Here is a 13,984-nt window from a genome sequence, read left to right as displayed (position 1 = left end):
GGGCGACCAGGCAGGCAGGCAGGTGAGTGATTAGGAGCCAGCGGTCCAGGATTGTGAGAGGGATGTCCTGCATTGGAGAGGGTACAGGCGGGGACCCGTCCCCCCTGCCACATGCATGAATTTTGTGCACCAGGCCTCTAGTAAGTAAATAAAAATCAATGGGAAACTATCCTCAAGTGAGCATTAACAACAACCAAAAAAGGTGAGGTAATCCAAGGTTTGAAGCAGGAAGTAGAGTGATCAAATTTGCATGTGATTCTGTTTTACAACCTATCAAATGAATTCACTTTCTTTAGCCTGGAATTGGATGCCTGCCTAATCTAATCTGCTCTTTTCATCCTTAGGCTGTTATTGGTCGCTGTCAGATTCAACACCCCAAATGATCTGAATTACTTGCTATTCTCTTAACAAACGGCATATTCTTCCTCATGTTTTCCCCTCTGCCTAGAACACTATCACTCTGTTCCATTTTCAAGTTCCTGAATCTTACCTACCCTTCAAGGTTTAATTCAAATAAATCATTTCCTAATTCCCCCAATACTATTTATGCTCTTTCTTCTCAACTTATTGTACTTTTCTTTTGCCATGTACCACTTTCAACCTTAGACTATAATTTATTTTTGTACTGTTAATTCCCCTTACTACCAAATAATACTCTAAAGAGAGGGAGGGGATGTTACTTAAATAACAAGTATTTAAATGACCAATATTTGATTGATTGGAAATATCTGGCACATAGTCCAGGGAAACTACTATCAAATCAAGAGATTTATAGCATATTGATAAAAATAATCTCTGTCCTCTGTGACAGCCTGCAGGAATATAGCTTAATTAAGTCCCAGGGTTGTTGTTTTTGTATAGATAAGATATAACTTAGTAAATCTCAATAGCAAGGGTATAGTCATCAAAGGAGAAAGGAAAAAGTATTTATTGAGTAAAAAAAATTATTTAATCCAAACTTATCAGATATTATTTTCATCATCTCCATTTTTTAGGTGGGGAAAGTGCAGCCGGAGAGGTTGATTTGACCAATATGACACAGTTAATGACAGCAGAGATTTTTAATACAGGTTTGTCTGATTTCCTACTTCATATTTCTCTCTAGTCTACAGCTTATTACTTACCTAAAGCTAATCTGCCGGTATCTAATTCCTTTAAAGGAGATTGATACAGTGGCAGAGTTAGACCTTGCTCTTTGAATATTACTGGAGTAGAAGCCAACTGATGATAAGGTTTCCTTTGAGGTGTTTTAAATAGGTTTGGTTCATAACTGTTGGATTTATATTCAGATTCTTCTGCAGTTTCAGAATTATATGGGGGAGCTTCTGAAGAAAGTTCTTCAAACCAATTAATGCTTATTGGTCCTAAATCTGTAAGAAAAATAAAAATCTCATCTTGGTTTTAATCAGAGACATGGAAAAATTCATGAGCCAGTCAAGATCATAACATAGAAAAGGATGCTTGAGATTTGGACTGTGGATGGTTTGAAATATGGGCTGTGGATGACTTTTGTTAAAGCATATTAATTAAACAGGATCACTTGTTCTCTTATGAATATGTAGAAAGGTACAAGTTTACAAAAGTTGCAAGGAGATCACTCCTAACTCTTAGCTCTTCTAAAGTTTATTTTATATTCACGATTCAGAAACAAAAACCATAGTAAGAATGCATTCCACAGACACAATTCAAATTGTTTATAGAAACCACATAAGTAGATGTGATAAACCTATAGGTATAAGGAACATGTAGACTCACAAATAAAAGGGAATAAAAAGATTATCTGTTAAAGAGAAATGGCAAAACTTCTACTCTGATCTATCCACTCTTAAAGTAGCTGTTCTAAATGTGTGGTCTGTGGACTACATAGGGGAAAGTTCCCCAAGACATTTTCAAGAGGTTCATAAGGTAAAAACTATTTTCATTATAATACTAAGGCAGTGGTTGGCAAACTCAGTCAACAGAGCCAAATATCAACAGTACAACGATTGAAATTTCTTTTGAGAGCCAAATTTTTTAAATTTAAACTTCTTTTAACGCCAGTTCTTCAAAATAGACTCGCCCAGGCCGTGGTATTTTGTGGAAGAGCCACACTCAAGGGGCCAAAGAGCCGCATGTGGCTCGCAAGCTGCGGTTTGCCGACCACTGTACTAAGGCATTGTTTGCCTTTTTCACAATGCTGCACTGCACCACTGGTGAGTGAAACTGATGACACCTTTGCATGAGCCAAGGCAGTGGCAACAAACTGTACTAGTAGTCACTGTATTCTTCATCACCATGCTCTTGTTAAAACAAGACACCCAAAACCAAAAAGCCAGTTTAATTTAAAATGTCCTTAATGAAGTAGTAAAAATTAGTTTTATTAAAGCCCAATATTAATATTACAAAACACGTCTTTTTAATATTTCCTGTGACAAAATGAAAAGTATGCATTAAGCATTTCTGCATATTTAACTACAATAGTTCTTTATAAAAGCACTCATGTGATGAGTGTGAGGTAAATTAGCACTTTTTCCACAAAAAGCCATTTTTACTAGGAAGAATGACTAACTCATTCTGAGTTGGATGATTTGGGAGACATTTTTTCAAAAAACGAATGAAGTGAGGCTGTCACTGAGGGAAAACAAGAGCCAATGAAACAATGTGAGCTTTCAAATGGGAATTAGAATTTTGTTAAACTTTACCAGGCTCTGTCAGCTTGACATCCTCCCAATCTTAAAATACTTTTCTGATGATATCAGTGAACTAACAAGTATGATTATTTTTAATATTGTTTAATGAAATGTGTTATTGTATGGAATATTTGTAATTCAGAACACAGACACTTTGCAAATAATGCATGATGTTGCAATATGGATAAAAGATTCAAAGTTCAGGAAAGAATAATAGCATTTAATGTAACAAGAATATGAACAGGGCAGGTGCAGGGTGGAGGGGGTCAATGGGAAAAAATGGGGGATATCTGTAATACTTTCAACAATAAAGATACTTTAAAAAAAATAATACAAACATCTCATTACACGGTTTCAGATTCTACATTGCAACTTTTAAGAAATTACCACTTAAGTTTTGGTGTAGTATGGAAGAAAAATACCCACAAGTAAATGAAGACTACTAAAATATTAGTACTACTCCTTTTGTCTCCAACTACATTACTGTGTGAGGCTGGGTTTTCTTCACAGACCTCTACCAAAGCATTATTGCAACAGACTGGATACAGAAAAAGGTATGAGGTCCCAGCCATCTTCTATTAAGACAGATATTAAAGAGAAGGGCAAAAATGTAAAACAAAGCCACTATCTTTTAAAAAATATAGGTATATTTCATAAAAATGTTATTCATGTTAACATGCATTGATTTTATTTTTGTTAAGTGAATTACTAAATATTTTTCAAGTTCTTATTTTTAACTTCTAATATGGCAACTTACATAAAGAGCTCTTTGAGACCCTCAATCATTTTTAAGAGTGTTAAGGAGTACTGAGAATAAAAACTATGACTTCTGCTACAAAGTAAAATTGCCAATGATTCTCATTTGCTGGGGGTTCTGTGCTTTAAAAACAATTCGTCCTACTGCCAATCAAGGGGCCAGTCTCCTCTTTAATCACCAGGATTAAACGGTAAGAAATTAGTTTCTTACTATTTGGTAACTGTAAATGTTTATTCTCTTAACTGGACTTAGGACTCCATAAAGAAGTTTATAGTGTAAACAAAAACGTTAAGTATTGGATTCTTTCCAGCAAGCATGCGTATGTACATATTTTCTGAAAACATTGCTCACTGCAATTGATCAATTTATATAAAATCTATCAGTACCTGCTTGGCTGCATCGCGTCTCAAAAATTTCAAAAAAAGTTGGCCTCTCTTTGCACCCAATAGGCATTTTTCTCTATGATATTACTCCGACACTTGGAAAATGAGTCTGTAAAAGAGAACAGAACACACTTCACAGGGTGCGGTCCTTCAGTGATTGTGAGGTTACAGTTGCCTCAAGTGACACTGATGATTGGTCTGGGTCCATCTTCTGGGACTACAATGGACTCGCTGCAATGGTGGGAGCATTGCGTATTTGTGCTGCCCAACACAGTGCCCACCGGCCACGTCAAGCATTGGGAATGTGGCAAGTGCAACTCAAAAACAGCATTTCTGACATGAATTTCAAGTACGTTAACTAGTCACGTGTTGCGAGGGCTCCCATTAGAGGTAAACGCCATTTCAAATTAGGACGTCTCCATCGCACAAGCACCAGCTGGGGTGAACTGGAGCGGACACAGTGTCGGAAGCGGCCAGGAAAGTAACTATGGTGTGCAAGGAGGTTTCAGACTGGGACACCCGCTGCAGCCAAGAGCCCACCCCCGAGCGGGTGGCGCGGCCGAATCCCAGGAGAGGAGCCGAGCCTCCGGCGGCTGAGCGAACCGGTCCATCGTCCCCACCCGCGCGGGGCTGGCAGCGACAGTCAGTGGCCGCTCGCGTCCCCCCGCAGCACTAACCGCCTCCACAGACGCCGCTCCTCGGACTCCGCAGGCTTTTCTGGCGGCGACCCTCCTCCCCGAGCACCCGCCGCTGGTTCCCCGCCGGGCTTTCAACTGCTGGCGCCAAAGCCGCGCTCCCACACGTCTCCCGATGACGTCACGACGCCTCCCGCAGCGCGCGCCGCCCGGAAGTCCGGCAGGCCCCGCCCCCGACTCGGTTTGCGAGCAGCAGGGCCTGGTGGGACATTAGAGCTGTGTAAGGCGGCGGCTTCTCTCTGAGCCTTCGGAGGGCCGCCCTGTGAACACTCGGCGACTCGATCTCCTTAGCTTAGCTTGTCTACGTTGAGGGATCTCTCGCGGCCTGTTGTCTCTGACAGGCATCTGTTCCGGCCCAGCAGTCGCCAACCTTGGAAACCCAGTGTGGCCCTTGGAGGATGACCCGTTTTGGTCCCCTGCTCCCTGTGGAGTGGACGGGCTGACAGGTGAAGCCAGAGGACTTCAGCTCTACTCCTGTGATGCTCTTAGATAGCAGGTTCAAAAACTTTGAGCTTATCTCCCTGCCTGAGAAATGGGGAATCCACCGTAACTCTTACTGTGCTGTGAGCTGCTCCCCGCTGCAGGCTGCCCTAGAGCCCTTTACATTCTTAGGGTACTGACCACCCTGTGTGAGCCTGTCCTCCCCTTCAAACTTCCCCAGAAGGCAGGACCCTGTCCTCCTCATGCACAGGGTCTGACATGCCCACAAGGCTTAATTCGGGTTTGTTTATGACCTAGAAAGTCTTCCACTGGGTTCTGGAGGTGAGAGCTGCCCTTGGGCCCTGCTGCTTCTGGAAGGCTCTTGAGCACTAAACAGCAGAAGCAGCCTTGGATTAGAAAAAGGATGGGCTCCAAGTGCCCATCAGCAGATGAGTGGATAAGAAAGCTGTGGTACATTTACACCATGGAATACTATGCAGCAGTAAAAAAGAAGGATCTCTTACCCTTTGAGACAGCATGGAGGGACCTGGAGAGTATTATGCTAATCAAAGTAAGCCAGTCAGAGAAAGACAAGTATCACATGATCTCACTCATATGAACAAAATAAACGGATGAACAGAGTGTTTCTAGAAACATGGAAGCATGGAACAGAGTGTGGAATCCCAGAGGTAAGGTGGGGGAGAGTGGGTGGTTGACAAGAGATTAACCAAAGAACTTGTATGCATATATGTATAACCCATGGACACAGACAAAAGTGTGAAGGCCTGGGGTGGGGGGCAGGTGTGGGCTAGAAAGGATCAAGGGCAGGGAAGGGACATCTATAATACTTTCTACAATAAAGATTAAAAATTAAAAAGGATGGACTCTACTTACTTCTGTAGGTGTCATTTCAGTTTGATCATAACCCTCAGCTGTAGCAAGAAGCTGACCAATACAGAGAAATACCAAAGCTTATGATCACCTAGGTCTGAACAGTAAAGAACACTTATCTAACAATAGTTGAACTTATTGAACATGTGAGTCTGCTTTGTGCTTCACACACAATAGCACATTTTAATCCTATCTAATAAAAGAGTAATATGCAAATTGACCGTCACTCCAACACACAAGATGGCTGCCCCCATGTGGTCAAAGATGGCTGCTCCCATGTGGACACAAGATGGCCACCACAAGATGGCCAGCAGGGGAGGGCAGTTGTGGTGATCAGGCCAGCAGGAGAGGACAGTTGGGAGGGAACAAGCCTGCAGGGGAGAACAGTTAGGGGTGACCAGGCCGGCAGAGGAGGGAAGCTGGGGCGACCGGGCCTGCAGGGAAGGGCAGTTGCGGGGGACCCAGGCCTGCAGGGGAGAGCAGTTGGGGGGGACCAGGCCTGCAGGGGAGGACAGTTAGGGGTAACCAGGCCTGCAGGGGAGTGCAGTTAGGGGCAATCAGGCTGGCAGGGGAGCAGTTAGGCATCAATCAGGCTGGCAGGGGAGTCATTAGGGGGTGATCAGGCTGGCAGGCAGAAGCAGTTAGGGGCAATCAGGAAGGCAGGCAAGCATTTGGGAGCCAGCAGTCCTGGATTGTGAAAGGGATGTCTGGCTGCCCGTTTAGGCCCTATAGGATCGGACCTAAACGGGCAGTCAGACATCCCTCGAGGGGTCCCAGATTGGAGAGGGTGCAGGCTGGGCTGAGGGACACCCCCCCCCCAATGCACGAATTTCGTGCACCAGGCCTCTAGTCTTACAATAATCCTGTAAATTGGTTAGTACAGGTACTTGTTAGGTCTGATCAAATAATTGAATCGATACCCCCTCCCCTGGGAACTGACCTTTAGGCCACTTCACATTGGACATTCCACTTGCTTAGACCACATTCCACTTGCTAAAACCATTATCTCTCCCCTCCAGAGTTTCCTGGAATCCAGGCCTGCACAGAGAATTCTTGGCCCAGAAAAAGTCTGTCTGGAGTCCTTTAAAAAACCTCTGACTGCCCATCTTTGGGTGCTGGTGCCACTTTGGGGCTCAGCCCATCTGGGTTTCTAGATGACCTAATAAATTCATAATTCTTCACCCCTTTTGGCCTCGTGTGTTCCTCCTTCAACGACTCTAACAGTACTGTCATAAAGGGAAACAATCACTTAAGTAACTTGCCTGATAACAAGGCCCAGGTTTTAATTCAAGTGGGTTTGGTGTTAGATACTATCCTGCTATTAAATCTGCATTTACCCTCTAAATCAGAACAATTTGCTTACTCTCACATGCTTTTGGCGGATGGGGGAGTGGGGGGTGGGGGGCATGTCATACAACCCTCTGAAATGTATTTTCTCTCACTATATACACCCCTCCCCCTCCATAACTTTATGGTCCCTGTGCCCTGCCATAATAATGTATTTTCTTCCTTACACTCTCCTAGAATAAGGCTGTTCAAATAATTTACTGTACTCCTTGTATTTGTTTTACTATATGCTTTAAAACAGGATCTCTAAAATGGTACATTACTATCAGAATAAATAAATGAATGGCTAACTATAGCATGAGTGTGAATAAGTCAGCAATGAAAAACAGCTTTGAAAAAAGATTCAGGAGCAGTGAATTGAAAAGATAGAGAAGAGCAATTTGAATCAGGTGGTAATTAGGCCTCTGTAGGTAGGTAGCTCTCCTCCCACCACTCCCTTCAATTGGGTAATATACACACAGCTCCCACCAGAATCTGAAATAAATGGAAAAGATAGGGATGAACCTGGACCAACTTAAACATGAGAAAAAAGGGGCTGATGAAGGTGGAAGACAGAACAAGGACAGATGTAAACTAAATCAGGATATTGCGCTAAGCCTGGATAGCAGATAGAGCACTTTGTCCAAGTCCCCAGGGCCTGTACCACGGAACACACTGCCTTTGGGCCAGCCGGGACTCTCTGACCACCAACAGCCTGACTGGAAGCAAAATACTGGTGCCCCCACTTTCCTGGCCAGGACGGGGCTGGTGGTGCCCACGAATGCCTGGGCCTACTGCACTGACCCTCACAAGAGGGCACAGCTTAAGGCCATTCTCTCTCAGATGAACCCCAGCCTGGGCCTGCGGCTGTGCAAGGCCAATATCAAGGAGGTGGGCGTGCAGGTGAGCCCACGTGTGGACAGGTCTGTGCTGTGCTCGCTGGGCCCGCTCACCCTGCGCAGCTGCTCTCCTTGGGGCTGCAGGGACCCCAAGGCACCACTACCAGCCTGGGACCTCTATTCACTAGTGCTGAGCCTCAGGGGCTTGATGCAGCTGTGGAAGGATGGGAAGGATGGGAAGGATGAGAAGGACAAGGAGAGGAAGGAGTTTTCAGTTCCTACAGAGGAAATCCAGCAGCAGCAGAAGTCGACACCAAGGCCAGGGTTGCAAAAGGACAAGCAGGAGGAACTCTGGCAGCAGGACAAGTTGGGGGAGGAAGATGCCTCTAGTCCTGGGGAAAGGCAGAGCAAGCAGGCCCAGGGAGATGCCCACCCTCTCAGGAAACCCAACTTCCAGGTGAACTTAGTCTTCCCCCTCCTCAGTCCTGTGCTGTCCCCTTCCTCTCTTTCCTCTTTTCCATTTCTGGGGCAAGAAGAACAAAATCTCCCCGGCTTCCTCCTTTTATTTGATGAAGGAGAGGAAGTTCTGAAAACCTGTATTTTACCTGGCCTCCATGTTTTGTAACATTTTGAAGTAGGGTGTTAGTTTTAAGCATGTGCTAACCGAAAGTCTGGCGATTGTTATTAATTGGAAATGCAAGACAAAGAAGGATTTCAAGTCAGTAAAATATGTGATCAGAATGTTGTTTTGGAGAGACTGTGCTGGTGGCTTTGTGGAAAATGAATTGAAAAAGTGTGGGAAGCCCTAGCCAGTTTGGCTCAGTGGATAGAACGTGGGCCTACAGACTGAAGGGTTCCATTCCAGTTAAAGGCTCAATACCCTGCCCTGGTCAGGGTGCGCTCGGGAGGCAACCAATCGATGTGTCTTTCTCACATTGATGTTTCTTTGTCTCTCCCTTTCCCTCCCACTCTCTCTAAAAGTTAATGGAAAAATACCTTCAGGTGAGGGTTAACAACAACAACAACAAAAAAAAAGTGAGAGAGACTGCAGGGAGAAGAATCCCAGAGTAATCCTTCAGAGATGAGACACTGAATTAATGTAGTGACCTTGAGAACAGCTGTGAATGAGGTTAAACAGGCTTTTTGCTTTTCCTATACAAAAACACAAGCTTTTCTAGGAATAAAAGATTCTTCCTCTTTATTTGCCATTTTTGGATCCAAAATATGGCATTTTTTGTGTGTAAAGATTGTAAGACCAGATGGGAGAGTGCTTATGTGAGGTGCATTTCTGGAAACTAGTAAGGTAAAAGTGAGTGGGCAAAGATATTAAGTGGAGGAAGAACGTGTTTCCTAATGGAGCATGACTTAATGCTGTCTCATTCATCATGGCATCCTCTATGCCAGGCACATTTTTGGTTTAGGGTTAAGTCAAAAGTCAGTCCTTTTATCTTGAATATTTGACTGAATCGATATATAATATTTATGTATCAATATCACATTCTTGGTTGTATTCAAGCAGCTTAAAGAGTGTGCTATGTCCCAATAGGTACTTTATGAGGAAAACTGGCTCCACTATAACCATTAAAAAAGAATTTAAAAAAACAACTCTCCTGCTTCTTTACCAGCCTCCCCCATCCACCATGTTTTCTGGCCAGGCCATCCTTGATCTTTCCGCGTAAGGAAATGGCCGGGGGAGTTTCAGAGAATCCAGGTGCCGTTGCCTTGAAGGAGCCCGGGCTGACGAGGCCGGGCAGCGGGGTAAACCGGAGCAGTTCTGTGCGGGGTGGGGAGGCCACGGCATCCAGCAGCAACTGGCTGTCGGGGTTGAATGTCGTACCGGTGATGGCCTACGGGAGCCTGGATTTAAAAGAGGAGATTGATATTCGACTATCCAGGGTTCAGGATATCAAGTATGAACTTCAGCTCCTTGCGGATGATGATGAAAGACTGCTACAGCTGGACACCCAGGGAAATCAGAATTGTTACAACTATTATACAGGATGAAAGCTCTACATGCCATCCGTGCCTCTGAAATCCCATTTCATGCTGAAGGCCGGCATCCCCGTTCCTTAATGGGCAAGAATTTTCACTCCTACCTGCAAGATCTTCGAAACACTCGTACTCCTTTCAAGGGTGTGTGCAAGGCCCTCATTGATACCCTGCTGGATGGCTATGAGACAGCCTGCTATGGGACTGGGGTCTTTGGCCAGAGAGAGTACCTGCGCTATCAGGAGGCCCTGAGTGATCTGGCTACAGTGGTCAAAGCACGAAGTGGGAGCTCCCAGCGACAACATCAGTCAGCAGCCAAAGACCTAAGCCAGTCTCCTGAAGTTTCCCCAACAACCATCCAGGTGACATACCTCCACTCCAGCCAGAAGAGTAAATGTGCCAAGCACTTCCTTGAATTGAAGAGCTTTAAGGACAACTATAACACACTAGAGAGTACTCTGTGATGGCGCTGAAGGACTTGCTGTTGATGAGCCAGAGAGACTGCATTGTGCTTGCTGGGTACCCCTCAGGTCATCTGGATCAGCAGGCCCAGGCTGGATCAGCTGAAGCTCCTGGTCGTGTCCACAGCTCTTAGAGCTCATGCCTAGAGAATCATTCTCCAAACCTTCCTTATGGCCAGTTTCAGAACATCAGTTAAGACTTTATTTTCCCTTGATAGCACTTTATTTCTGGAGTTGAAATAAGATGTTTTTTTTTTTTTAATGTTTCTGTCAGAGCTTCCTTAAAAATCCTCACTTGGTTTTGATCATAGTTCATCTGCCCTTTTCTAGATTATAATCCCAAGGGTGAGAGAGTTGGGGTGACAGGGGAAGAATGGTCAGACCAATGCACTGGTCTGACTTTATAAATTAATAAAATAAACAATTAAGCAATAAAAACAAAAACAACCCCCCCCCAACTCTCCTAATGTTGATTTTGTTGCAGAAGCTGTTTATTTTATAAACTGGAGGCCCGGTGCACAAAATTCATGCATGGGGGTGGGGGAATTGTGTGTCCACAGCCCAGCGTGCACCCCCACCAATCTGGGACCCCTCAAGGGATGTCCGACTGCCCATTTAGGCCCAGTTGGGCCTAAACGAGCAGTTGGACATCCCTCTCACAATCCAGGACTGCTGGCTCCCAACTGCTTGCCTGCCTGCCAGCCTGATCACCCCTGACCACTCCCCTGCCAGCCTGATTGACACCTAACTGCTCCCCTGCCAGCCCAATTGCCCCTAACTGCCCTCCCCTGCTGGCCTGATTGCCCACAACTGCCCTCCTCTGCCAGCCTGGTCCCCCCCAACTGCCCTCCCCTGCTGGCCTGATTGCCCCCAACTGCCCTCTCCTGCAGGCCTGATCGCCCACAACTGCCAGCCATCTTGTGTCCACATGGGGGCAGCCATCTTGTGTGTTGGAGTGATGGTCAATTTGCATATTATGTCTTTATTATATAGGATATTGTATTTCAGATAAAATTAAGTGGATTTGAACATAGAGAATATTGTTATACTTTATGTTTTGAAATTTGTATTAAAGTGTAAAATTTGGACAGATAAAAAATAACCTGCTATATTTGGTCAAACATTTAATTAACTCACCCCTAATGCCTTGGCAGGGCCAGACCAAATGATTTTGCATGCCTTATACCAGTGGTCGGCAAACTCATTAGTCAACAGAGCCAAATATCAACAGTACAACCATTGAAACTTCTTTTGAGAGCCAAATTTTCTAAACTTAAACTTCTTCTAATGCCACTTCTTCAAAATAGACTCACCCAGGCTGTGGTATTTTGTGGAAGAGCCACACTCAAGGGGCCAAAGAGCCGCATGTGGCTCGCGAGCTGCGGTTTGCTGACCACTGCCTTATACGGCTCAAGGGATGGACATTCCCCATCCCTGTACTGGATCAAATTTCCTCAAAGGCACAAAAATCCTTCTCCATTTATATGCCTGCGTTGGGACCACTTTTCATCCTCTGTAGCCCAGGGCTTGGTTCTGAAATTCCATCACAGGTCTAGCACAACACAAACTGCTTCCTTCATTTTCCCTCGCTTCTCCCTCCCAATGGTCTCCATCATTTCCACAGGAACAATTTTAGAGTGAGTAATACAATAGAAAGAAGGGTGAGCATAGAAAAGAAGAGGGGGCTTTGGAGTGAAGAAATGTTCAATTTCTTGTTCTGGGTATTGCTTACCTGGGTGTGTTCTAATTCATCAAGCTGTATACAGGTGTTGAGTCCGTTTATGTATGTATTTAAAACTTTTTTTTGCTTATGTGTGTGTGTGTGTGTGTGTGTGTGTGTGTAAAAATATATATATTTCTAATTGGGGTAAAATACACACAATATAAAATTTACTATCTTCATCATTTTAAGGGTACAATTCAGTTGCTCTAAGTATATTTACATGGTTGTGCAACCATCACCAGTATCCATCTCCAGAAATTTCTTCTGGCAAAACTAAAACTCTTCCTAGTTATTGGTAACAGTTCTCCATCCTGCCAACCACCGTCTACTATCTGTCCCTGTGAGTTTGACTGCTCTGGTGTCTCATAAGTGGAATCATACAGTATTTGTCCTTTTGTGACTGGCTGATTCACTGAGTATAATATTGGGTTCATCCACATTGGACAGGATTTCCTTCCTTTTTAGAGCTGAATAATAGTCCATTGTATGTATAAAATCATTTTGTTTTAAAATAAAGGTACACAGGTGCACCAAAGGGTGAACTCCTGAAAGAGGCAGCAAGAGGATGGCCATCTGCAAGCCAAGGAGAGAGAGGCCTCAGAGGAAACCAATTGAGCCAACATCTAATCTTGGACCTCCAGCTTCCAGAACTGATAAAGCCACCCAGTCTGATGCCAGAATTCCAGAAGAGTCTGGTTCTCATCAAGTACCCCACAAGAGTAGAAGATATCATCTGTGGTCTCATCAAGGGAGGAGCTGTCAAACTTCAGATAATAACAGACTTTGATATGACACTGAGTAGATTTTCCTACAAAGGAAAAAGATGTCCAACATGTCATAATGTCATTGACGCCTTAGCTGGTTTGGCTCAGTGGACAGAGCATCGACCTTTGGACTGAAGTGTCCTGGGCTCGATTCCAGTCAAGGGCACATGCCTGGGTTGCAGGCTCAATCCCTATTAGGGGACATGCAAGAGGCAGTCGATCAATGATTCTCTCTCATTATTGATGTTTCTATCTCTCCCTCTCCCTTCCTCTCTGAAATCAATAAAAATATATTTTTAAAAAATAATGTCATTGACAACTGTAAGCTGGTTTCAGATGAATGCCGAAAAAAGTTACTGGAACTAAAGGAAAATTTTTATGCTATTGAAACTGATCCTCTTCTTACAGTAGAACAGAAGTACCCTTATATGGTAGAATGGTACACTAAATCACATTGCCTGCTTGTTGAACAGGCTATACCAAGAGCTAAAGTTAAAGAAATTGTGGCAGAATCTCAAGGAAAGATATGAGAATTTCTTTGATAAGCTCCAACAACACAGTATCCCTGTGTTCATATTCTCGGCTGGCATTGGAGATGTACTGGAGGAGATTATCTGTCAAGCTGGTGTTTATTATTTAAATGTCAAAGTAGTGTCCAATTTCATGGATTTTGATGACAATGGAGTGCTCAAAGGATTTAAAGGAGATCTAATTCATGTATTTAACAAACATGATGGAGCCTTGAAGAACACAGAGTATTTCGATCAAATGAAAGCCAATAGCAACATAATTCTGCTGGGAGACTCACAAGGAGACTTAAGAATGGCAGATGGAATAGCTAATGTTGAACACATTCTGAAAACTGGATATCTAAATGATAAAGTGGATGAGTTTTAGACAAGTACATGGACTCTTATGATATTGTTCTAGTCAAAGAGGAATCCTTGGAGGTAGCCAACTCTATCTTACAGAAGATCCTGTATAAATGAGCATTCTTCAAGGAGATGCCTGTCCGTTAGGTGCAATAGATGCAAGAACCACTTGTGTGTTCATCATGTGAAAGACTT

General features: G+C 44.0%; 2 protein-coding genes and 2 pseudogenes across 4 annotated transcripts in view; 3 read left to right on the top strand and 1 right to left on the bottom strand.

The window, feature by feature from the left end:
- Positions 1-4,621, bottom strand: part of BRCA2 (BRCA2 DNA repair associated) — an 81,098-nt gene extending 76,477 nt beyond the window's left edge. The window contains exons 1-2 of the mRNA XM_080662134.1: positions 4,487-4,621; positions 1,125-1,370 (exon numbers count right to left, since the gene is read on the bottom strand). The gene's annotated coding sequence lies outside the window, so the exon portion shown is untranslated. The remainder of the gene's footprint in view (positions 1-1,124; positions 1,371-4,486) is intronic.
- Positions 4,622-5,466: 845 nt separating this feature from the next.
- On the top strand, positions 5,467-13,906 carry LOC308245224 (cytosolic 5'-nucleotidase 3A-like; annotated as a pseudogene). The gene is made up of 3 exons: positions 5,467-5,613; positions 12,671-12,995; positions 13,226-13,906. The product of its transcript is annotated as a cytosolic 5'-nucleotidase 3A-like (transcript).
- Positions 7,646-9,279, top strand: LOC308243303 (protein ZAR1-like; annotated as a pseudogene). The gene is made up of 2 exons: positions 7,646-8,437; positions 9,189-9,279. The product of its transcript is annotated as a protein ZAR1-like (transcript).
- LOC308244684 (protein C1orf43 homolog) lies at positions 10,008-10,433 on the top strand (the record flags this gene model as incomplete). The annotated part of the gene is made up of 1 exon (XM_080660838.1): positions 10,008-10,433. The coding sequence occupies exon 1, from the start codon at positions 10,053-10,055 to the stop codon at positions 10,431-10,433; it is 381 nt and encodes a 126-aa protein (XP_080516964.1). The 5' UTR covers positions 10,008-10,052.
- Positions 13,907-13,984: the final 78 nt, after the last annotated feature.

The sequence above is a fragment of the Plecotus auritus genome, assembly GCF_963455305.1.
Source record: "Plecotus auritus genome assembly, chromosome: 3".
NCBI classification, from domain to species: Eukaryota; Metazoa; Chordata; class Mammalia; order Chiroptera; family Vespertilionidae; genus Plecotus; species Plecotus auritus.
The sequence above is the reverse complement of the archived record's forward strand: the minus strand, read 5'-3'. Positions and strand labels throughout refer to the sequence as shown.